This window comes from Ceratosolen solmsi, unplaced genomic scaffold, assembly GCF_000503995.2.
Source record: "Ceratosolen solmsi marchali unplaced genomic scaffold, CerSol_1.0 scaffold4, whole genome shotgun sequence".
Lineage (NCBI taxonomy): Eukaryota > Metazoa > Arthropoda > Insecta > Hymenoptera > Agaonidae > Ceratosolen > Ceratosolen solmsi.
The window spans coordinates 791,638-807,584 of NW_011948449.1; the positions used below are offsets into that span (position 1 = coordinate 791,638).

General features: G+C 26.4%; 2 protein-coding genes and 1 long non-coding RNA gene across 4 annotated transcripts; 1 reads left to right on the forward strand and 2 right to left on the reverse strand.

Annotated features, from left to right (window-relative positions):
- Positions 1-1,761: 1,761 nt before the first annotated feature.
- On the reverse strand, positions 1,762-4,431 carry LOC105366452 (probable basic-leucine zipper transcription factor R). 2 transcript variants are annotated; one of them, XM_011504900.1, is made up of 4 exons: positions 3,639-4,431; positions 2,912-3,551; positions 2,409-2,834; positions 1,762-2,186 (listed from the first exon to the last, which is right to left on the reverse strand). In XM_011504900.1, the coding sequence occupies exons 2-4, from the start codon at positions 3,494-3,496 to the stop codon at positions 1,965-1,967; spliced, it is 1,233 nt and encodes a 410-aa protein (XP_011503202.1). In that variant the 5' UTR covers positions 3,497-3,551; positions 3,639-4,431; the 3' UTR covers positions 1,762-1,964. The 2 variants fall into 2 exon arrangements, with proteins under 2 accessions (XP_011503202.1, XP_011503201.1); XM_011504899.1 differs by having other exon boundaries at positions 2,912-4,431.
- Positions 4,432-9,718: 5,287 nt separating this feature from the next.
- Positions 9,719-13,344, reverse strand: ClC-b (chloride channel protein 7). Its single transcript, XM_011504902.1, has 11 exons — positions 13,104-13,344; positions 12,901-13,029; positions 12,562-12,760; positions 12,174-12,436; positions 11,883-12,060; positions 11,290-11,814; positions 11,057-11,226; positions 10,703-10,882; positions 10,414-10,623; positions 10,023-10,268; positions 9,719-9,937 (listed from the first exon to the last, which is right to left on the reverse strand). Exons 1-11 carry the CDS (start codon positions 13,281-13,283, stop codon positions 9,755-9,757), a joined length of 2,463 nt encoding a protein of 820 aa, XP_011503204.1. The 5' UTR covers positions 13,284-13,344; the 3' UTR covers positions 9,719-9,754.
- Positions 13,345-13,882: 538 nt separating this feature from the next.
- LOC105366454 (uncharacterized) lies at positions 13,883-14,305 on the forward strand. Its single transcript, XR_913008.1, has 2 exons — positions 13,883-14,091; positions 14,188-14,305. It is a non-coding gene; the product is annotated as an uncharacterized LOC105366454 (long non-coding RNA).
- The last annotated feature ends 1,642 nt before the right edge of the window (positions 14,306-15,947 follow it).

Below are 15,947 nucleotides of genomic sequence, written 5' to 3' on the forward strand. Positions count from 1 at the left end.
CATAAAGTTAATATATTATATTTTCTTTAATTTGTTAATAATTAACTATAAATGTATTTTTTAAACAAAAAGATATAGTATTAGTAGAGAAATTCAACTCATCGATTTTAGGATAAATTGTATTTATTTCAACTTTTTTAAAGTAAAATTTATGATATAATATATTTAACAAAGGAAAATTATTAATTGCTTAAAAATAATTTCCTAATCTATTAAAAGAATTTTCTAATCTAATGTAGGTACACAAAACAAAGTATGTATAAAATAAATCTACATCAAAGGTAATTTATATTTATAAGTATTTTTTATGACATATAGAAATATAATGTACAAAATTCTTATTAAATTTATATAAATATATAACTAGGAGTAACTAAAATTTGAGTCATAATCAATGCACTCAATATAATTTTTATAAATATAAAAGATATTTTTTACGCTCGTATTAGAAAAACATAAAAGCCTCAAGAATACGTAAATCTTCATGAATAAATCAATCGTAAATCAAATTTTTTTTAAGTTCTACTAAAATCCTTGTTTTTATCATAATTTTGTTCTTTTCTGATATATTAAGTCTATTGTATAGAGCTTTAACTTCATTTACATATTCACTAAAAAATATTTTCTATCATCTACAGTTCTAATAAATAAGTAAAGTTTTGATAAATTTTTGCTGTATTTTCTTTTGATTTAAATATTACGTATTGTTATTTTTATACAGAGTATATTTTAATATTTTCAAACCATTTAATTTATTAAGAGGATCTATATGATTAAACTACAATTTATACAATATATAAAAAATTTTTATAATGTTATTGTAAATTCTCAAAGTTTATATTTAGTTAAAAAAAATTATTATACAATTTTACAAAATAGAAAAAAATACGTATATATAAGCAATTTATAGTTCCTTTTGTATATCTCTATCATATAGGTGAATTTACAATATATAGTTCTGTCAAGATAACTTAAGATCTATAAATGCATATAAAATATCAATCAAAATTAAAAAAAAATTTTTATTCTACCAAATTTAATTTAAAAATGTATTAATAAAATAATTCTAAAATTCATTAATAAATCTGTCTTATTTTCAACAGGGTTCATCTTTAAAAAAAAAAAACCTAATGAAAAATAAAAATTGTTTTGTACAATAATTGTATTTAATCATGACTATTAATATTATTAAAATAAAAAACTCTGGTAAATAAATATAACACGTTTGATATAAAACTGGTACTTTATTTACTGAAATAGCCTATATTATAAATTTTCATCCCTGGTAGGTACAATGTGTTCTTCGTGTTTTAATTGAAAATTTCTTCCTTGATTCTTTGCAAATGTCTTACAAAATTATTTAAATGATATACATATATAGTCAACAAATGTATTGAATACAATGTTTATTTATGAAACTAATTTATTTAGATTTGTATTTTTAATTAAGAAAAAAATTAAAATACAATGCTTCATAATTTATTTTTAAGGAAAAGCGCTTAATTTCTCGTATTAAATCCGCACAAGCGCATAAAAGCTAATGCAGTCTTAAAAATTTGTCCGCAAAGATTAGATTTGACGACTTTTATGATAAATCTTTATTTATTTAACGTCAAAAAAAAAAGTAATATTACAATTAAACAATTTAATTCATGAAAAATAATTTTGGATTTTTCATAGTACGTATCACATGTCACATAAAAATATATAACGATAGTATTAAAAAAAATTGCTAACAAATTATTTATTTGCTTAAATTTAGAATACCTTACGCCCATATAAAATTTTATTCTTAAAAGTAATTTAATAAACAGTAAAAAATATAGATCCAGGGACTTTTTATCTTTGCGGAGAATAAGGCATTCCCTGCAAAATACCACCATACCAGATATACTGTTTTCAACACATATGTATAAAAAGAAATGAAGTTCTAAAAAATATAAAACACTAAATGTATCGTCAGATCATTGCCTTGCATTATGTTCTGTTTCAAGTAAACACTCGCGAACAAGAATCCGAGCATGTTGTATTCCCATTTTAAGGCGCTCTGCTGCACTTCGACTACCAGCATATGAAAGACGAATATCTCTGCCAAGTTCTTCAATTATGACAAGCAGTTGAGTATACTTGCCCTGACCAGGCACTGTTGGAAAATTTATAGTACTTGATGGGCTAGCCTGTGCTACCTAGAAATTAAATGCACTTATTTAACACACATCTCATAAAAGAAAAAAATGACATTCCACAAAAACTTTTAAGATATTTTAAAAAAATGAATCTGACTTGATAAAATAAGTTATCATTTTAATACATTTTATGAAGTATAACTGATATTATAAAATTTTTAAAATACTATTTCTTATTTAAATGAAGAACGTAAATAGTATGACATAATTTAATCATTATACCTGGACTGTTTGCACATTTTGTAGATTCCTTGGGTTTGGCACAGTAATCACAGGTTCAGGAATTCTTGAAATTTCTTGTACCTTTTGTTGAGGTGGCGGTGGTGGTGGTGCTGGTGGTTGAGGTGGGTCACTGAGTTTTGTTATAGTAATTTCATTAAGTTTAGCCAACTCAGTTAGTTTTGCCATTTCTGCCATTTTCGAATATTCTGGAATTTTTGTTATATCATTTTGCATATTAGCCATTTTGATCATTTCATTCATTTTTGTTTTTTCATTCATTTTTGCTATTTCTTTTGCCATTTCATTTATTTGAGCTATTTCATTTAACTTTGTAATATCATTATATTTAGCCATCTCTGTCATCTTCACCATCTCATTTAATTTAGCAATTTCATTCATTCTCTGAACTTCATTGATTTTCGCCATCTAATAGGAAAAAAATATTAAAAATATTATATACATTTACAAAAAGGTAATAACAAAAACTTCTTTATTAAAAATACCTCATTCATTTTTGCCATTTGAGACATTTTCATCATTTCATTCATCTTTGCAAGCTCATTCATTTTTGTAATATCACTGTATTTTGCCATTTCAGAAAATTTAACCATTTCATTCATTTTAGCCAATTCTGACATTTGCATCTGCATTTTCATATATTCAGTATTTTTCGCATATTCTGCCATTTTTTCCATTTCGTATCGCTTAGCCATATCCTGAGACATTTTATTTAGTTCTGTCATTTTACTAAATTCAGCAAGTTGAGCCATTTGAACGATATGCTCAGGTACTTTGCCTCGTTCCATCATTTGCTTAAGTTCAGCAGATATTTTGTTCATATTTAGCTCTGACATTTCAGCAATGGTTGCTGCATCAGGCATTTTTGAAAGCTCTGCTATCTTAGAAATTTCTCTAGCAAGATTCTCATCCAGACATCTTTTCTTTTTGGCTCGATGCCTTGCCATTCTTTGAGCTTCCTGCATTCTTCTCAAAGCTGCTTGTTCCTCTGATTCCTTGGCTCTTGAATTCTTCATCCTCTCAGCAGCCAAATACAATCTTAAATTGCGTTCTTCTAATGTTTCGGACATGGATATATAATTTTTTTTATCTTAAAATGATACACAAATTCCTGTTGCACTCAACCTAAAATATTGCTCCAATTACCAAGTGAGTCCTTGAACAAAAGAGGAACCGAACCTTTGGATGAATAGTTGCGGCTGGGGTCCTTACCTTTGCAAGACAAGAATCTGTATTTGCTCCGAATTTAAGGCATCTTTGTTCTTGTCGTACAGACACTCGTTAACAATCAAACACATTCTTACCGCAGTTTCGAATAACGAACACAGGTGACCAGGGAGCCGTTTGTCAACCACCTACCTCTGAGTTGCACTCCTCTTCTCCTTGCTCTGACGATAGATAAAGTGGACGCGAAGGATTGAGATACACACGTATCGCGAGCAGCGTCTCAAGCCCTCACATTGCGCACAAACACGTAAACACAAGGAAAAAGCGGTGCCGTGGGTGCGATTATTGTGGCAGCGTCGCCGCGATTTTTTAAAAATGACGAATGTGCGCCCTCTCACGGGGGGCAGGGACAGGGACAGGGGCGATCAAGTATTTTTTTCCAGATTTAGAATCGGGTCAGAGATGAAAATGAGAATAAGGAACTTTACGATCTCTAGTAGTGGTAGTTTGGCTCCAGTGCGTTCTCGGTAAATAGATCGTATATTCGCAAAGAAACAAGATCTAATCGGCTTCTTACGATCGTTCCTTTGATGGGTTCGACAGCGTCGCCGTGAACTAGCCAGTTGTGCGCAGACTCGAAGTAAAGCAACTGTAGTAAGTACTGCGACTCCCGGGTCACGTACATGACGGGCGACGGCGCCAAATTTCCTTCGTTGACCGTGATTCTGGTCGACTATGGTCCGAATGTAGTTGCAACAAAAATACACGGTAAGGTAAGTTACGATTCGTCCTGTAGAAGGTGCAGATATACCGCGTTTCGACGTGTGATGTGTTCTGACCTCCGGCTTTCGCGTTTATTGACTATAACCCCTTCCTAGCAGCGCACCTCCTCTTCTCCCCTTCGGCAGCGTCTTTGAGTACCGGCAACTATGCGCGCGCGGCACCTTACTCCTTAGCTTGATTCGCGAATTGCAGACTTCGATTTCATTTAAGTATGCGGACAGGTGGCGTGTTTCTATATACCTATATGAGCGGCGCGCAGTAGAACGAAAGTATCTATTGGCTCACAAAAAGTTTCTACTCGCGCGCGCGCGCGCGTTTTCCTTTTCACTATAATGTCGCCGAAGTTCAAAGAAGTAGAGGAAAGGGATTCATTTGCCAACCGCTTTTTTTTCCTTTCTTCTTTTCCCCTTCCTTTGCACTCATCGCCGCTTTTTTCTCTTATAATACACACGCATCGTTATATTCTTACATATATACCACACATATTGTTTTATTTTCTCTTTATCTCCTGCTTGAATCCTTCTATAGGTTGGCTCTTCTACGTTCTGCCTTTACAACCGTGTAAAATTCCAAGCTATTCATAAAAATTCATTAAAATCTTTTAAAAATGAATATTCATTTAATACGTGACCTTTATATTTACATTGGTGAATTCGTACTATATGTATTCGTTCCCATAAAAAAAATTATTTACATTAATAAATAAACAACATTGTTATATTTTATGAAAAATAAGATTTATTGTGCAGATTGTAAAAAGGTTTAATATGAGTAATATCTTCCAAATTATTATTGTGATGTACGTTACAATAGTAATTGTATTAAGGTAATAAATGCTAAAGTAGTTTTAAATTTTTATTTATACAAAATTTTCACTTTGAAAAATTATAACTCACACCAATGTAACAAATTTAAGAAAATTAAACAAAAATAATGTTCTATTCACGAATATTAAATACATAATACATAAAAATATATGGGTTTTTAATCTTTGTTCGGATTATTTATGTTGTTAGAAAAGTGTAAAAGTGAAAATTATTGGATTCAATTATTAATTTTTGCTTAAATTTTAAACTAACACTAAAACATTAAACATTAAAACCATTTAATTTAATTTCAAAAATTTAATTTTTTTAATTTTAAAAATTTTAAATTTACATTTAAATTTAATTTAATTGTATGGATGCAGATAAACAATTTATTATATTTATCGAAATATAATTTAATTTCTATTATTTTCTATACCTTCATTTTTGTAGATTATTTAATAACAAATTCTTATTCTTATATTAATGTTTATGATGTTTGAATTCGTTATATTTTTAAGAATATTGCACAATTCTGTATTCATATTTTATAATTTTAAGATGTTAAAATTGATAACTTTAAGTTTCTAACATATGTATGGATATAATGTATAACAATTTATATGTTACAAATATTAATAAGTCATTCAGAAGGAAAAAAGTTCTATTCCGAAGGTATTCAATTTTGTATGTTAACGTATAAATTATTGAAAAATTTTTTTAACTTTTGTATATTAAACAAAATTATAAGTTATTAATAATGACGGAATAATTTAATACGTTAAAAACAGTTTAATAGATTTAATTAAAAATGACAAATATATATATATATATATATATATATATATATAGAAAGAGAGATATATATTTAGTTCGAATTTAATATTAAGAATTTTTCTTGTTTATATACAAAATGATTATCTACAATAATTCTTATCGACATTACTTGCAAATCAATAGTGGTGCATGATCTAATAATGAATAAATGCAAAGGCATAGTGGTTATTCAGACTAGAATGCTACACCATTTTTATTTGAGGTATATTTCAACACAGTTCTACTTAAGGTTAAGTTCTAGTGCGTCCATATTAATAAGCGATGAAGTGCAAAAAAGCAGGCAGAGACCTTGCGAGTGAAAATATACAGAACAAGAAGAAAAAGCGACTTTAGTCTCAACATCCTATTTAAAATCGTGTTGATGCAAACTACCAGTAGTGGCTCATTGATAGAAGTTGCCTTGTCTCTATGAGACACATATTTTATGAGACACCAAATATTTGGCACGATTTCTGACTTGGAAGTCGGAGTTGTTTTATCGAACTTCGACTCTCCCGCGTACGGAAACCTCAATCTTTCCCGCGGCACTTAATTATTGCGAACAGTTGTATGTACTTGGCTCCAGTTTTGGGACTCATAAAATAATGAGACCGCTTGAGATCTGTTGACATGATATTAAAATCATGAGAGTTAAAAATTAAATGCCCTATTTGCTGGAGACTATATATTTACTAAAAAGTAAAATAAAAATTTCCAATTGTATTTTTAGGGACTTGTAACTTTTTAAAGGAATTCTAAATTCACATAATCTCATTCGGTTATTCCTTCATTCGCTAATAAATGCTATTACACTTTCTAATTTGCTTCCATTTAATCAGTTAATGTTTTAACAGTACAAAATTAATGATTCGATAAATAAATATCTTAATAATATGAAGTCATTCTTATATGCAAATACAATAAGGACTTAATAATATCATAATATTCATACAGAAATCCAAAAGTAAGATATTTAAAGTTTCAAAATTAACATATGATCTCCATATGGAATTTTCTGATAATGTAATGTTTTGCAAAAATTATTATATGTACGTATTTTTTTAAATGTCAAACCAAGTATGACATAGCTAAGCAGTAAAATATATTAAATAAAATATGAAGACAATAAACAATCTTTCTCTTTAAAAAATATAACTTAAAGTTAGACCATCAGTTATATACTTAACGTTTTAATATTAATCACCCGTTTATATTATGTTTTATTTGTCATATATCATTTATATGAAAATTACAATTTTAAAAAATATCTTGAAAAACTTTATGCTATATTAATTTAAAAAATAATTGATTTTAAGAGACAATACTCATTAAAGTAGCATTTTAAATAGAATTAGGATGCTATTCTATATTAATCAAATATTGTAATAATTTAGTATGAAAAGATTCAATATTTATGAAACTTGAATTATAATGTAATAAGTCAGTTGAAGCACTGGCAATATATATATTATAATTCTTAGTAAAAAAAAGTATAAAAACAATTTGTAAAGTACGTTTAAAAATGTCCGAATTTTTAAAATTCATAAAAATATTAAACATATAATTAAAAAGAACACTTAGTTAGTATGTAGATTTTACAAATTCATTTGCGAAATAGAATATTGGGTCATTAATAATAAGCCATTATAAGTTGTGTATTTTTTAAAGTTATAAGTAATACTTTGATATAAATTATAAATTGGAGAATATTTAGATTAAATTAGAAAAATATAAGCTTTAGAAGTATGTACACTATATTGTATTATAAAATTAATGTTGTTATTACTTTCAATATACAGATATGTGGACAGATATGTATTCCAAATAAATCCATTTTTTAAATCTCTTTAAAAGTTTTCTTTAAATCAATATTTTTAATTTCTGATATTAATGATATCAAGGACAGTAAATATTTTATAAAGCGATTTCGTAAAAAACAATCTATGAATTGTACTGAACACAAGTACTGATACAGTATTTAAAAGCAAACATTATATAAATTTCGTTCAATGCAATATTTTTACAAAACAATGAAATAATACTGATCATCCTCTTGCACTTGTTTTCTAAACAAACAAAAATTATATTTCTCCTTGCTGATATCAGAGGCAAACATTATAAATTATTAGTCTGCCAATGTTCATTGGCCTACTGTGCTGTTTTCTTTTGATGGTTCAAATGTGTCATACGTTATTAGTCAAGAAAATATCGGTTATGACGGTATTTATCGTCAACTATGTAGATTGTCAGTTCTGTCATGAATCCAACTTCTCATTTCATTTCAGTTTTTGTACCCACTGTCCAAATTCGACTGAGCTCTTGAGAATCGAAATAATTGTTTTTTTTTTTGCTTCTTTGCTAAAAAAAAACACAAACATTGTATCTTATAAATATATATTATAAATATTATAAAAATATTATAAATGGGTAAACTGTAAACAATTTTTACTTGCTGTTAGGTGAAATTTAAAAAGATTGATAAACTATTTTTGAAAAGACGCATCATAGGGCTGTGGAAATTTTTTGTCAATTTTTGTGAAATATTCGATCAGTTACTCTCAAAGTTAATATGCCCATCATTAGGAAATATGATTGATTTTCAATATAGAAATTAATCGTTTAAGCATATTACGGTCGTTGAACATATTTTATCAAACAAGACAAAACAATTGTTTAAATTGCATCGACATTTGCAGCGCATGCTCCATAAATCGTTGTTGATATAATTGTGATAGCTCGTGTAATGTGCAACGATGTTAAAATACTATGGACTATTTATTATTTGTATCTTTATCTTATAAAATTGGAATCCAGAACTTCTTATCGATAATCAACCGTGTAGAAAAATATTGTCCAACGTATGTTAAGAAATCACTAATTAGAAAAGAAGAATTTTACTAGTTTTATTGAAGATTGGAAGTAGATCGCGAATGCCGTAGGTACTTAGCACTACCTCAAGGTGGATTATTAATTCTTAAACATTATTATTCTTACATTTGTATAATCAAAATAAATTTGTCTATTTTTAAATATATTTTAATTTTCAGATTTAAAAATAATTAAGGATGTACATTTCAACTTACGAATACTACTTTCTTCTAGTTTTATTGGTGATTCCTGTATATTTGTTTTTTCGTTTATGGTCTTGGCTAGGATGGGAGCTTTTTGTAAATAATTAAATTACCAATTAAACAAATATAAAATTTTGAGATATTTTATAAATTAGTATAGCATAATACATAAAATTTATGATAATAAGTAGTTTATAATATTATATGTCAACTACATGTATGTAAAGCGATAGTAAAATATTCAGATTACTTGAAATCTTTCAGATAATATGGAAAATATTGTAATGACTTATTAAGACACCTGCGAGTAATAAATGAAAGAACAAGCATCATCTCTTTCTTGTATCTATATATTCATAACCGATTCAACTTGTCAATTGTAACTAAGATAAATATCTTGAATTAAAGAAAAATAAGTTTAAACGTTCTTAAGTTGTTGAGTATCTCATTCTATAAATATATATTAATTTGTATAAGACACACAAGATTCATACAATGATCTATTCGAAGATCCTTTTTAAAATATTAGTTCATAACAGAATAAAATTTTTTTTCTAAAAATAAAATTGTTTATAACACTATAAATAAATTTTTAAATTATGAAAATATTTTATTAAATACAAAATAATAAAAGATTTCAAATATTTACTAAAAAAATTTTCATTTTAAAATAAAACAACTTGAATTATATTTTATTTGTTATTGAAAGCTCATCAAGACCCATACGTCCTTGATGCTTCCAAATACGATATCGTGCGACATCTTTTCTGGTTATCATTCCAATAACTTCATTAATATCATTTACAACTGGTAAATGTCGAAGACCAAGAGCTCTAAATAATCTGAATGTTCTTGGTAATGTGGCAGACTAAAAACCAAATGAATAAGTTAAATATGAAGATAACATACAGTATAAAATATTTTTAAAATTAGATAAATAAAATTAATTTTACGTGTTTCAATATATAAGGTGAAGGATTCATAAAAGGCCTAAGATCGATAGTATACGTTTTTTCTTCTTCGGTGATATAAACTTCTTCAATAGTTGGATATCGTGGATATTCATCTCTAAATATTCTAATACTTACATCTCTGTCCCAAAACTCAGAATACTCGTTGAAAATCTTATTTTGCAGCACCACTATTAGTTGAGATCGTAAAATTAAGCCACGAATTCGACCGTAACAATTGATTTCGTCCTATAAAGGGGATAATATACTTGTTATTAATATTTCTTTATTAATATAATTTAATAACACTTATTACTTATAATATTTAAATTATACTTTTTATTTATGAAAATAAATAAGCTTTAATAAATAAAGTAAGTCTTCGATAACATACGTGATCTCCTGAAGGTGGATCAACAACTGGAAAACCATTGAAAGTAACACATTTCAACATTTCTATAATATGTCCAACATTCTCAGTAGTCTTCAGTGTGATTACAGGATGGCTCATAATTTCACTAGCATAAATATTATTTGATAAAGGTGGTGCTTCCCATGGTAGCAGGGGTATACCTGCCATTTGTATGTGAATATCATATATTCCCTATATAAAGTATAATTAAAAATTAAATGAATGTACTTTAAAAAACCGTTATTCATGCTTTAAATTAAAAACTTCCTACCTCATTAAAAAAATCTCCGACCCATTTTGCGGTAATTAAAACTATTATAATTGGTAAACCAAATGATATTCCTTGAGTGGCTTCAATAAGAATAGTTGTTAGACTAATTGTCATTCTCACAACTCCACCTAATTGAGCAGCAGCTCCAAGCAAAGCATATTTTCCAGGATCAACAAATGTCTATAAATAATACATATATATATATATATATATATATACAGTCTAATTCTATATTGAAAGTAGATAGATAATATATTTATTAGTAAAACGAATTATTTATTTAAAAAATATTAATTTTATTCGTCTAATATTCAAATAAACCATTTAAAACACTTAAACAATCGTTTGACTTACGCAGCTGGGGCATAATTTGGCAAATCCTGAACCAATTAAACGACCCCAAGCAGCTCCAATAAGTAACGAAGGAATAAATAGTCCACTAGACATATTAAGTCCAAAGGTACATACAGCAAGAATGAAATATAAAGGTATAAAAATTATTAATGTTAAATCATTATGTGAACCTAAAAAAAATAATTTATTTTCATTTAATGAAACTTAATAAATAAAGAATTAATAAACTATACCTATTGGATCATGGAATAATGAACGCACACTGCTTTCTGGAGTTTGGAACCATAATGCTGCAACAGCACTATGTTCTCCATTTTTACAATACATTTGAACAGGATTTTCTGTAGGAAACTGCTTTGATGATTTACAATCATCGATAAAAAATATCATAAGGAAACCCATTGTAGCACTCATCACAGCCACACAGAGAGCTTCAACAACTTTTAACCATTTAAATTTAATATACTTTACGCGAAAAAATGTGATTTTGTAGTTGATGTGATTCCAAAGGGATCCAAGTAGTCCTCCAATAGTACCCATGATCATAAATAATGGAATTTCATAAATTTTATAGCAAATGGTTTCAAATTTTCCGAAATTTAAAAGTCCTGGATAGGACAAATCTCCCAGATGTCCATGATAAGCACTGAGAATAGTATTGAGAGTAAAAGTTGAGATCATACTTGCAAAAAATGTTCTCCATGTTAAACTTTGATTAAAAAAACTTGTACCTTCTTCAATACTAAATAATACACCCCCTATAAATAATGACATTAATAAAAATTTTAAATATTTAAAAATGTAAAGCTTAAATAAACATTTCTACCAATAGGTGCACCAAATGCAGCTGATACTCCAGATGCTGCACCGCCAGATACAAAATCTCGTTTCTCATGATCCTCTCTAAAGTATTTGAAAATCCCTAAATCTCTTTTAAATGTTGTACTTTTACCTTGAGAAATTCCAGCTGCTACTACCGCACCTGCATGTATCATAGGACCCTCCTTGAAAAAAATAAAAGTATTATTTAAATTCTTTTAATATTATAAAATATAAATCGGAATGATTATATATGATTTATAAAATTTAGTGAATATTGATAATTTAAAAATCTTACTTTGCCTCCAGCAAGTCCACCAACAACAGTTACTATTACCCCTATAATTTTAACAACCAGTGTTTTTATTCTAACAACCCTAGGAATTTTAATTCCATTCAAATAACATTTAACTTGTGGAATACCACTTCCAGCAGCTACAGGCTCTATATAAGTTACTAATACTGCTCCAATTAAAACTAGTATGATATTTAAAATTGTCCACATTACATAAGGAATCCATAAGCAATTGCTTTCATCATTATATATACAATTATCAACAACTATGATAGAAAATTTTAAAGAAAATTTAGTTTATTAAATATTAGAATATAGAATTATATATATATATATATATAATATATATATATTGTACGAACATATAGTGTACTAATGTATAAAAGGATACGTTTTTTTAAATAACCATATTTTAGTTTTGATAGTTGTTCAATAGAAATATCAACAAAGCACGCTATCAAAGCTGTAAAAATACCTATTACAAGAAATATAAACCATCTTGCTATATTTTTTTTTACTACAAATTTATAACCTTTATTTCTTTCTTCATCTTGAAGTAAATTATTTTCACAGGGATCATAGTCAAGGCTCTATAAGCAAATTAAGAACTTATTATAATTTAATTTATTTCTATTATTCAATTATTAAAAAGTAAGTCATTAATTATTAAGTAGTATTATAAAATGATTGTTAAATAAAAATTCTCTTGCTTGAAAATTATGACCCATACCTCATAATTACTAGATAAAAAATTACTCGCTCCAAGGGTAACTTGTTCAGAATTAAATCTAATGGATTGTCGAGTCGAAACACTTTCTACAATATTTTGGAATGATCCAACAGATCTATAATCGATATTCTGTAAGAAAAAATTAATTGAACCAAAAATATTTTGTAAACTATTTAATAAAAGGAAAATTCGAAATAACATACTCGAAATCTCACGCTAATATCATCATTTGAATAAGATGGAAAATTATTTCTTGGCGAACTAACCGTTCGTGGCCTAATAAGCTTCTTATCACTGTCTTCATTATTATCGTCGTCGAGGCTGTTATTGCTAATACTGGCATTGATAAGGACATTTACGCGCATTGAAGGATCTGTTGTCATATTCCTTATTTTTAATTTTAAGGGTTATTAATCTTATTGTTGTTATTTCACAATTGCGACATAGACATATTTATTCTAACTTACAAAAAATATAGTCTTTCAATAGTATGTTAATGTATGAACGAAGTACAATAGTTACGAAGTAATTAATATTTATTAATTATATATGAATAATTAATAGTAAGTAATATTTATTATGGTTGTATATCCACAACGAGTAAGCATTATTTTTTATTCAACTATCTACAAAGAATAATAATCAACAAAATACAAATTTGAATCACGCGTAATGAAGAGCAATATAATGACTAAAATTTAGATGTAATTTTTATAAAAGTTGGTATCAATGAACAAATTTGTAATTAAAAAGTTGGAGGATTGGAGTACGAACTTACTTCAATAGCTGCATAATAGTATAAATAATGTTATGAGTAGCAAAAAGTAAATTTTAAATAATATTAAAAACTTTTTAAACTAATTTTTCTTACAAATTGTTTTTTCAATCTGATTTTCGATAGCACAAAATATATTGTGAACATATTTTTTATATTATATTTTTATAAATTTAAAAATATTCACTGAAATACATTAATGTACAATCAATTAAAATTTTAATTAAACGTTTAAACATATTTAGTGATGAATCCTACATTTTAGTGTCTCAGTGTGTGATAAAAAACGTAAAAGATAGTGCTAATAAAATAAAGAAAAAAGACATTGATCATGATATTGTTGCAGTTTTGTTGGTTAGTTTAGACGAACCGTCGTAGATTATAAGGTGTAAATTTACTTTATTAATTTCATGCACATTTACTGAGCAATCCAAATAAAATTTATATTCTAACTCCAAATATTTTATGAGCGACAGTACTTAGATTTCCTAATATATTATAGATCGTTTTACACGATTATGCAAAAGAGAAACTGTGTGGTCGTATCATTGACGGTACGTCTACATCCATACTTAAGCAGTTATTAATTATTGTAAATATAAGTAAACCATAAAGTAATATTCAACTAGATATTTTACATTTAATAATTATGAGTGTGTGTGTGTGTGTGTGTGTGTGTGTATGGATGTATGTATGAAAGTATATATTTAAATAAATTCTTCATCGTATATATTATCTTCATTCGTGCATATTAGCATCATAGTTAAATTCTATGGTGGAAGATTTATAACAGTCATTTAAGAACATTAAAGCAGATAGTAATGAAAAATTCCAACAAATCATATTAAGAATTTTTATACATTTATTATATTTCTTCAACAATATTATTTTCTAATTAATTATTTTTATTTCAATTAAGAATAAAAAGATTTATTTTATTGTTACTTAAGAATTCTTAAAGTTTTTTTATAAATAACAATGTTTATATTCTGGTAAAATATATATTTCTTAATGTGTTTGAAATATATAATAAAGAAATATAGAAGAAATATAAAGAAATATGGAATAATATAGAATAAAAGAAAGAAATAGAAAACAACTTAAAATATTATTATAATAGAATTTAATCATTTTTCTATTTCAGTAATTATTAAATCCTTGTTTTTAAATATCTATGTAAAAATTAGATTTGTTGTTTGATGAATATCTTAGAGGTAATAAAGTATTAGTTTATATTTGATTACCCTTGTTTTCACATTACTTGTTTTTACATGCTTTAAAATTAGATTCAAAGAATACAATTGATTAGTGTTCTTCTATTTTAACGTATTTTATATTTGCATGTACAAGAATTTGTACCTATTGTACATAAATATAAAAAATTTTCGTTTCACTTTGTGGAGATATTATTTAGATAAATTATTTAAGAAGTAGTATACTATAAAAAAATTTCTTTTCAAATTTCAAGAACTATTTTTATAGTTCTTTAAAGATTCTATTTATATTGAAGAATAAATAGTAGAATAATTTATATTTATATATATAATTCGTAAACAAAAATTATATAATACATACAAGGATGTTTTATTTTATAAGTTTTTATGGTTATTGCTGTTATATTTGTTATATAAAAATAGCCTTTTAAGAACATATAATAATATTAAATATATATATTTACGAATCGCTTTTCGAACAAATATAAGCAGTAAATATTTATTTTTATTAATAAAACAAGATTAGCGAATTTCTATACGCAAACTGTTGTTCATCTTATTATCATATATAACCTAATCGTTTGTGATGTCTCCTTCATTTTAATTAAAGATTTAGTTTACCTTTATATGCATGTACAAAACATGATATTTTTTATGAATATAACTATTTTGTAGAAGCATACACGTAAATATTAAATAATAAAATATTTAAGCTCTTTTGATTAAGTAATTTACAAGTAACCATAAAAAACAAAGTCAAAAAATGTATAGAAGAAAAGAAAACAAAATAATAAATAAAAGAAAGCAGAATCCGATAAAAATGTAGAAAAATGTGCCAAAAGTAAATTCAAATATTACCATTTAAAAGTTTATAGATGATAAATAAAAAATACGATAAAATTAACAAAAGGTTTATCAAAATAGAAATTATACTAGCATACATTGAAACCGACTTAATTTAGCATATAATAGTCGAATATAAAATCATTGTTAATATTTCCAGTTTAGTGCTGTAGAAAAACTTTTATAAATTGGTATTAAATTCTAATTTTAACAAG

Coding starts and splice junctions, on each gene's coding strand:
- ClC-b (XM_011504902.1), bottom strand. CDS start 13,283: ATGACAACAGATCCTTCAATGCGCGTAAATGTCCTTATCAATGCCAGT. Junction 12,761..12,900: donor TTTTATCTAGTAATTATGAG/GTATGGGTCATA, acceptor ATTTGCTTATAG/AGCCTTGACTATGATCCCTG. Junction 10,883..11,056: donor CCAAATTATGCCCCAGCTGC/GTAAGTCAAACG, acceptor TATTATTTATAG/ACATTTGTTGATCCTGGAAA.
- LOC105366452 (XM_011504900.1), bottom strand. CDS start 3,496: ATGTCCGAAACATTAGAAGAACGCAATTTAAGATTGTATTTGGCTGCT. Junction 2,835..2,911: donor AAATGGCAAAAATGAATGAG/GTATTTTTAATA, acceptor TTTTCCTATTAG/ATGGCGAAAATCAATGAAGT. Junction 2,187..2,408: donor AAAATGTGCAAACAGTCCAG/GTATAATGATTA, acceptor TTTAATTTCTAG/GTAGCACAGGCTAGCCCATC.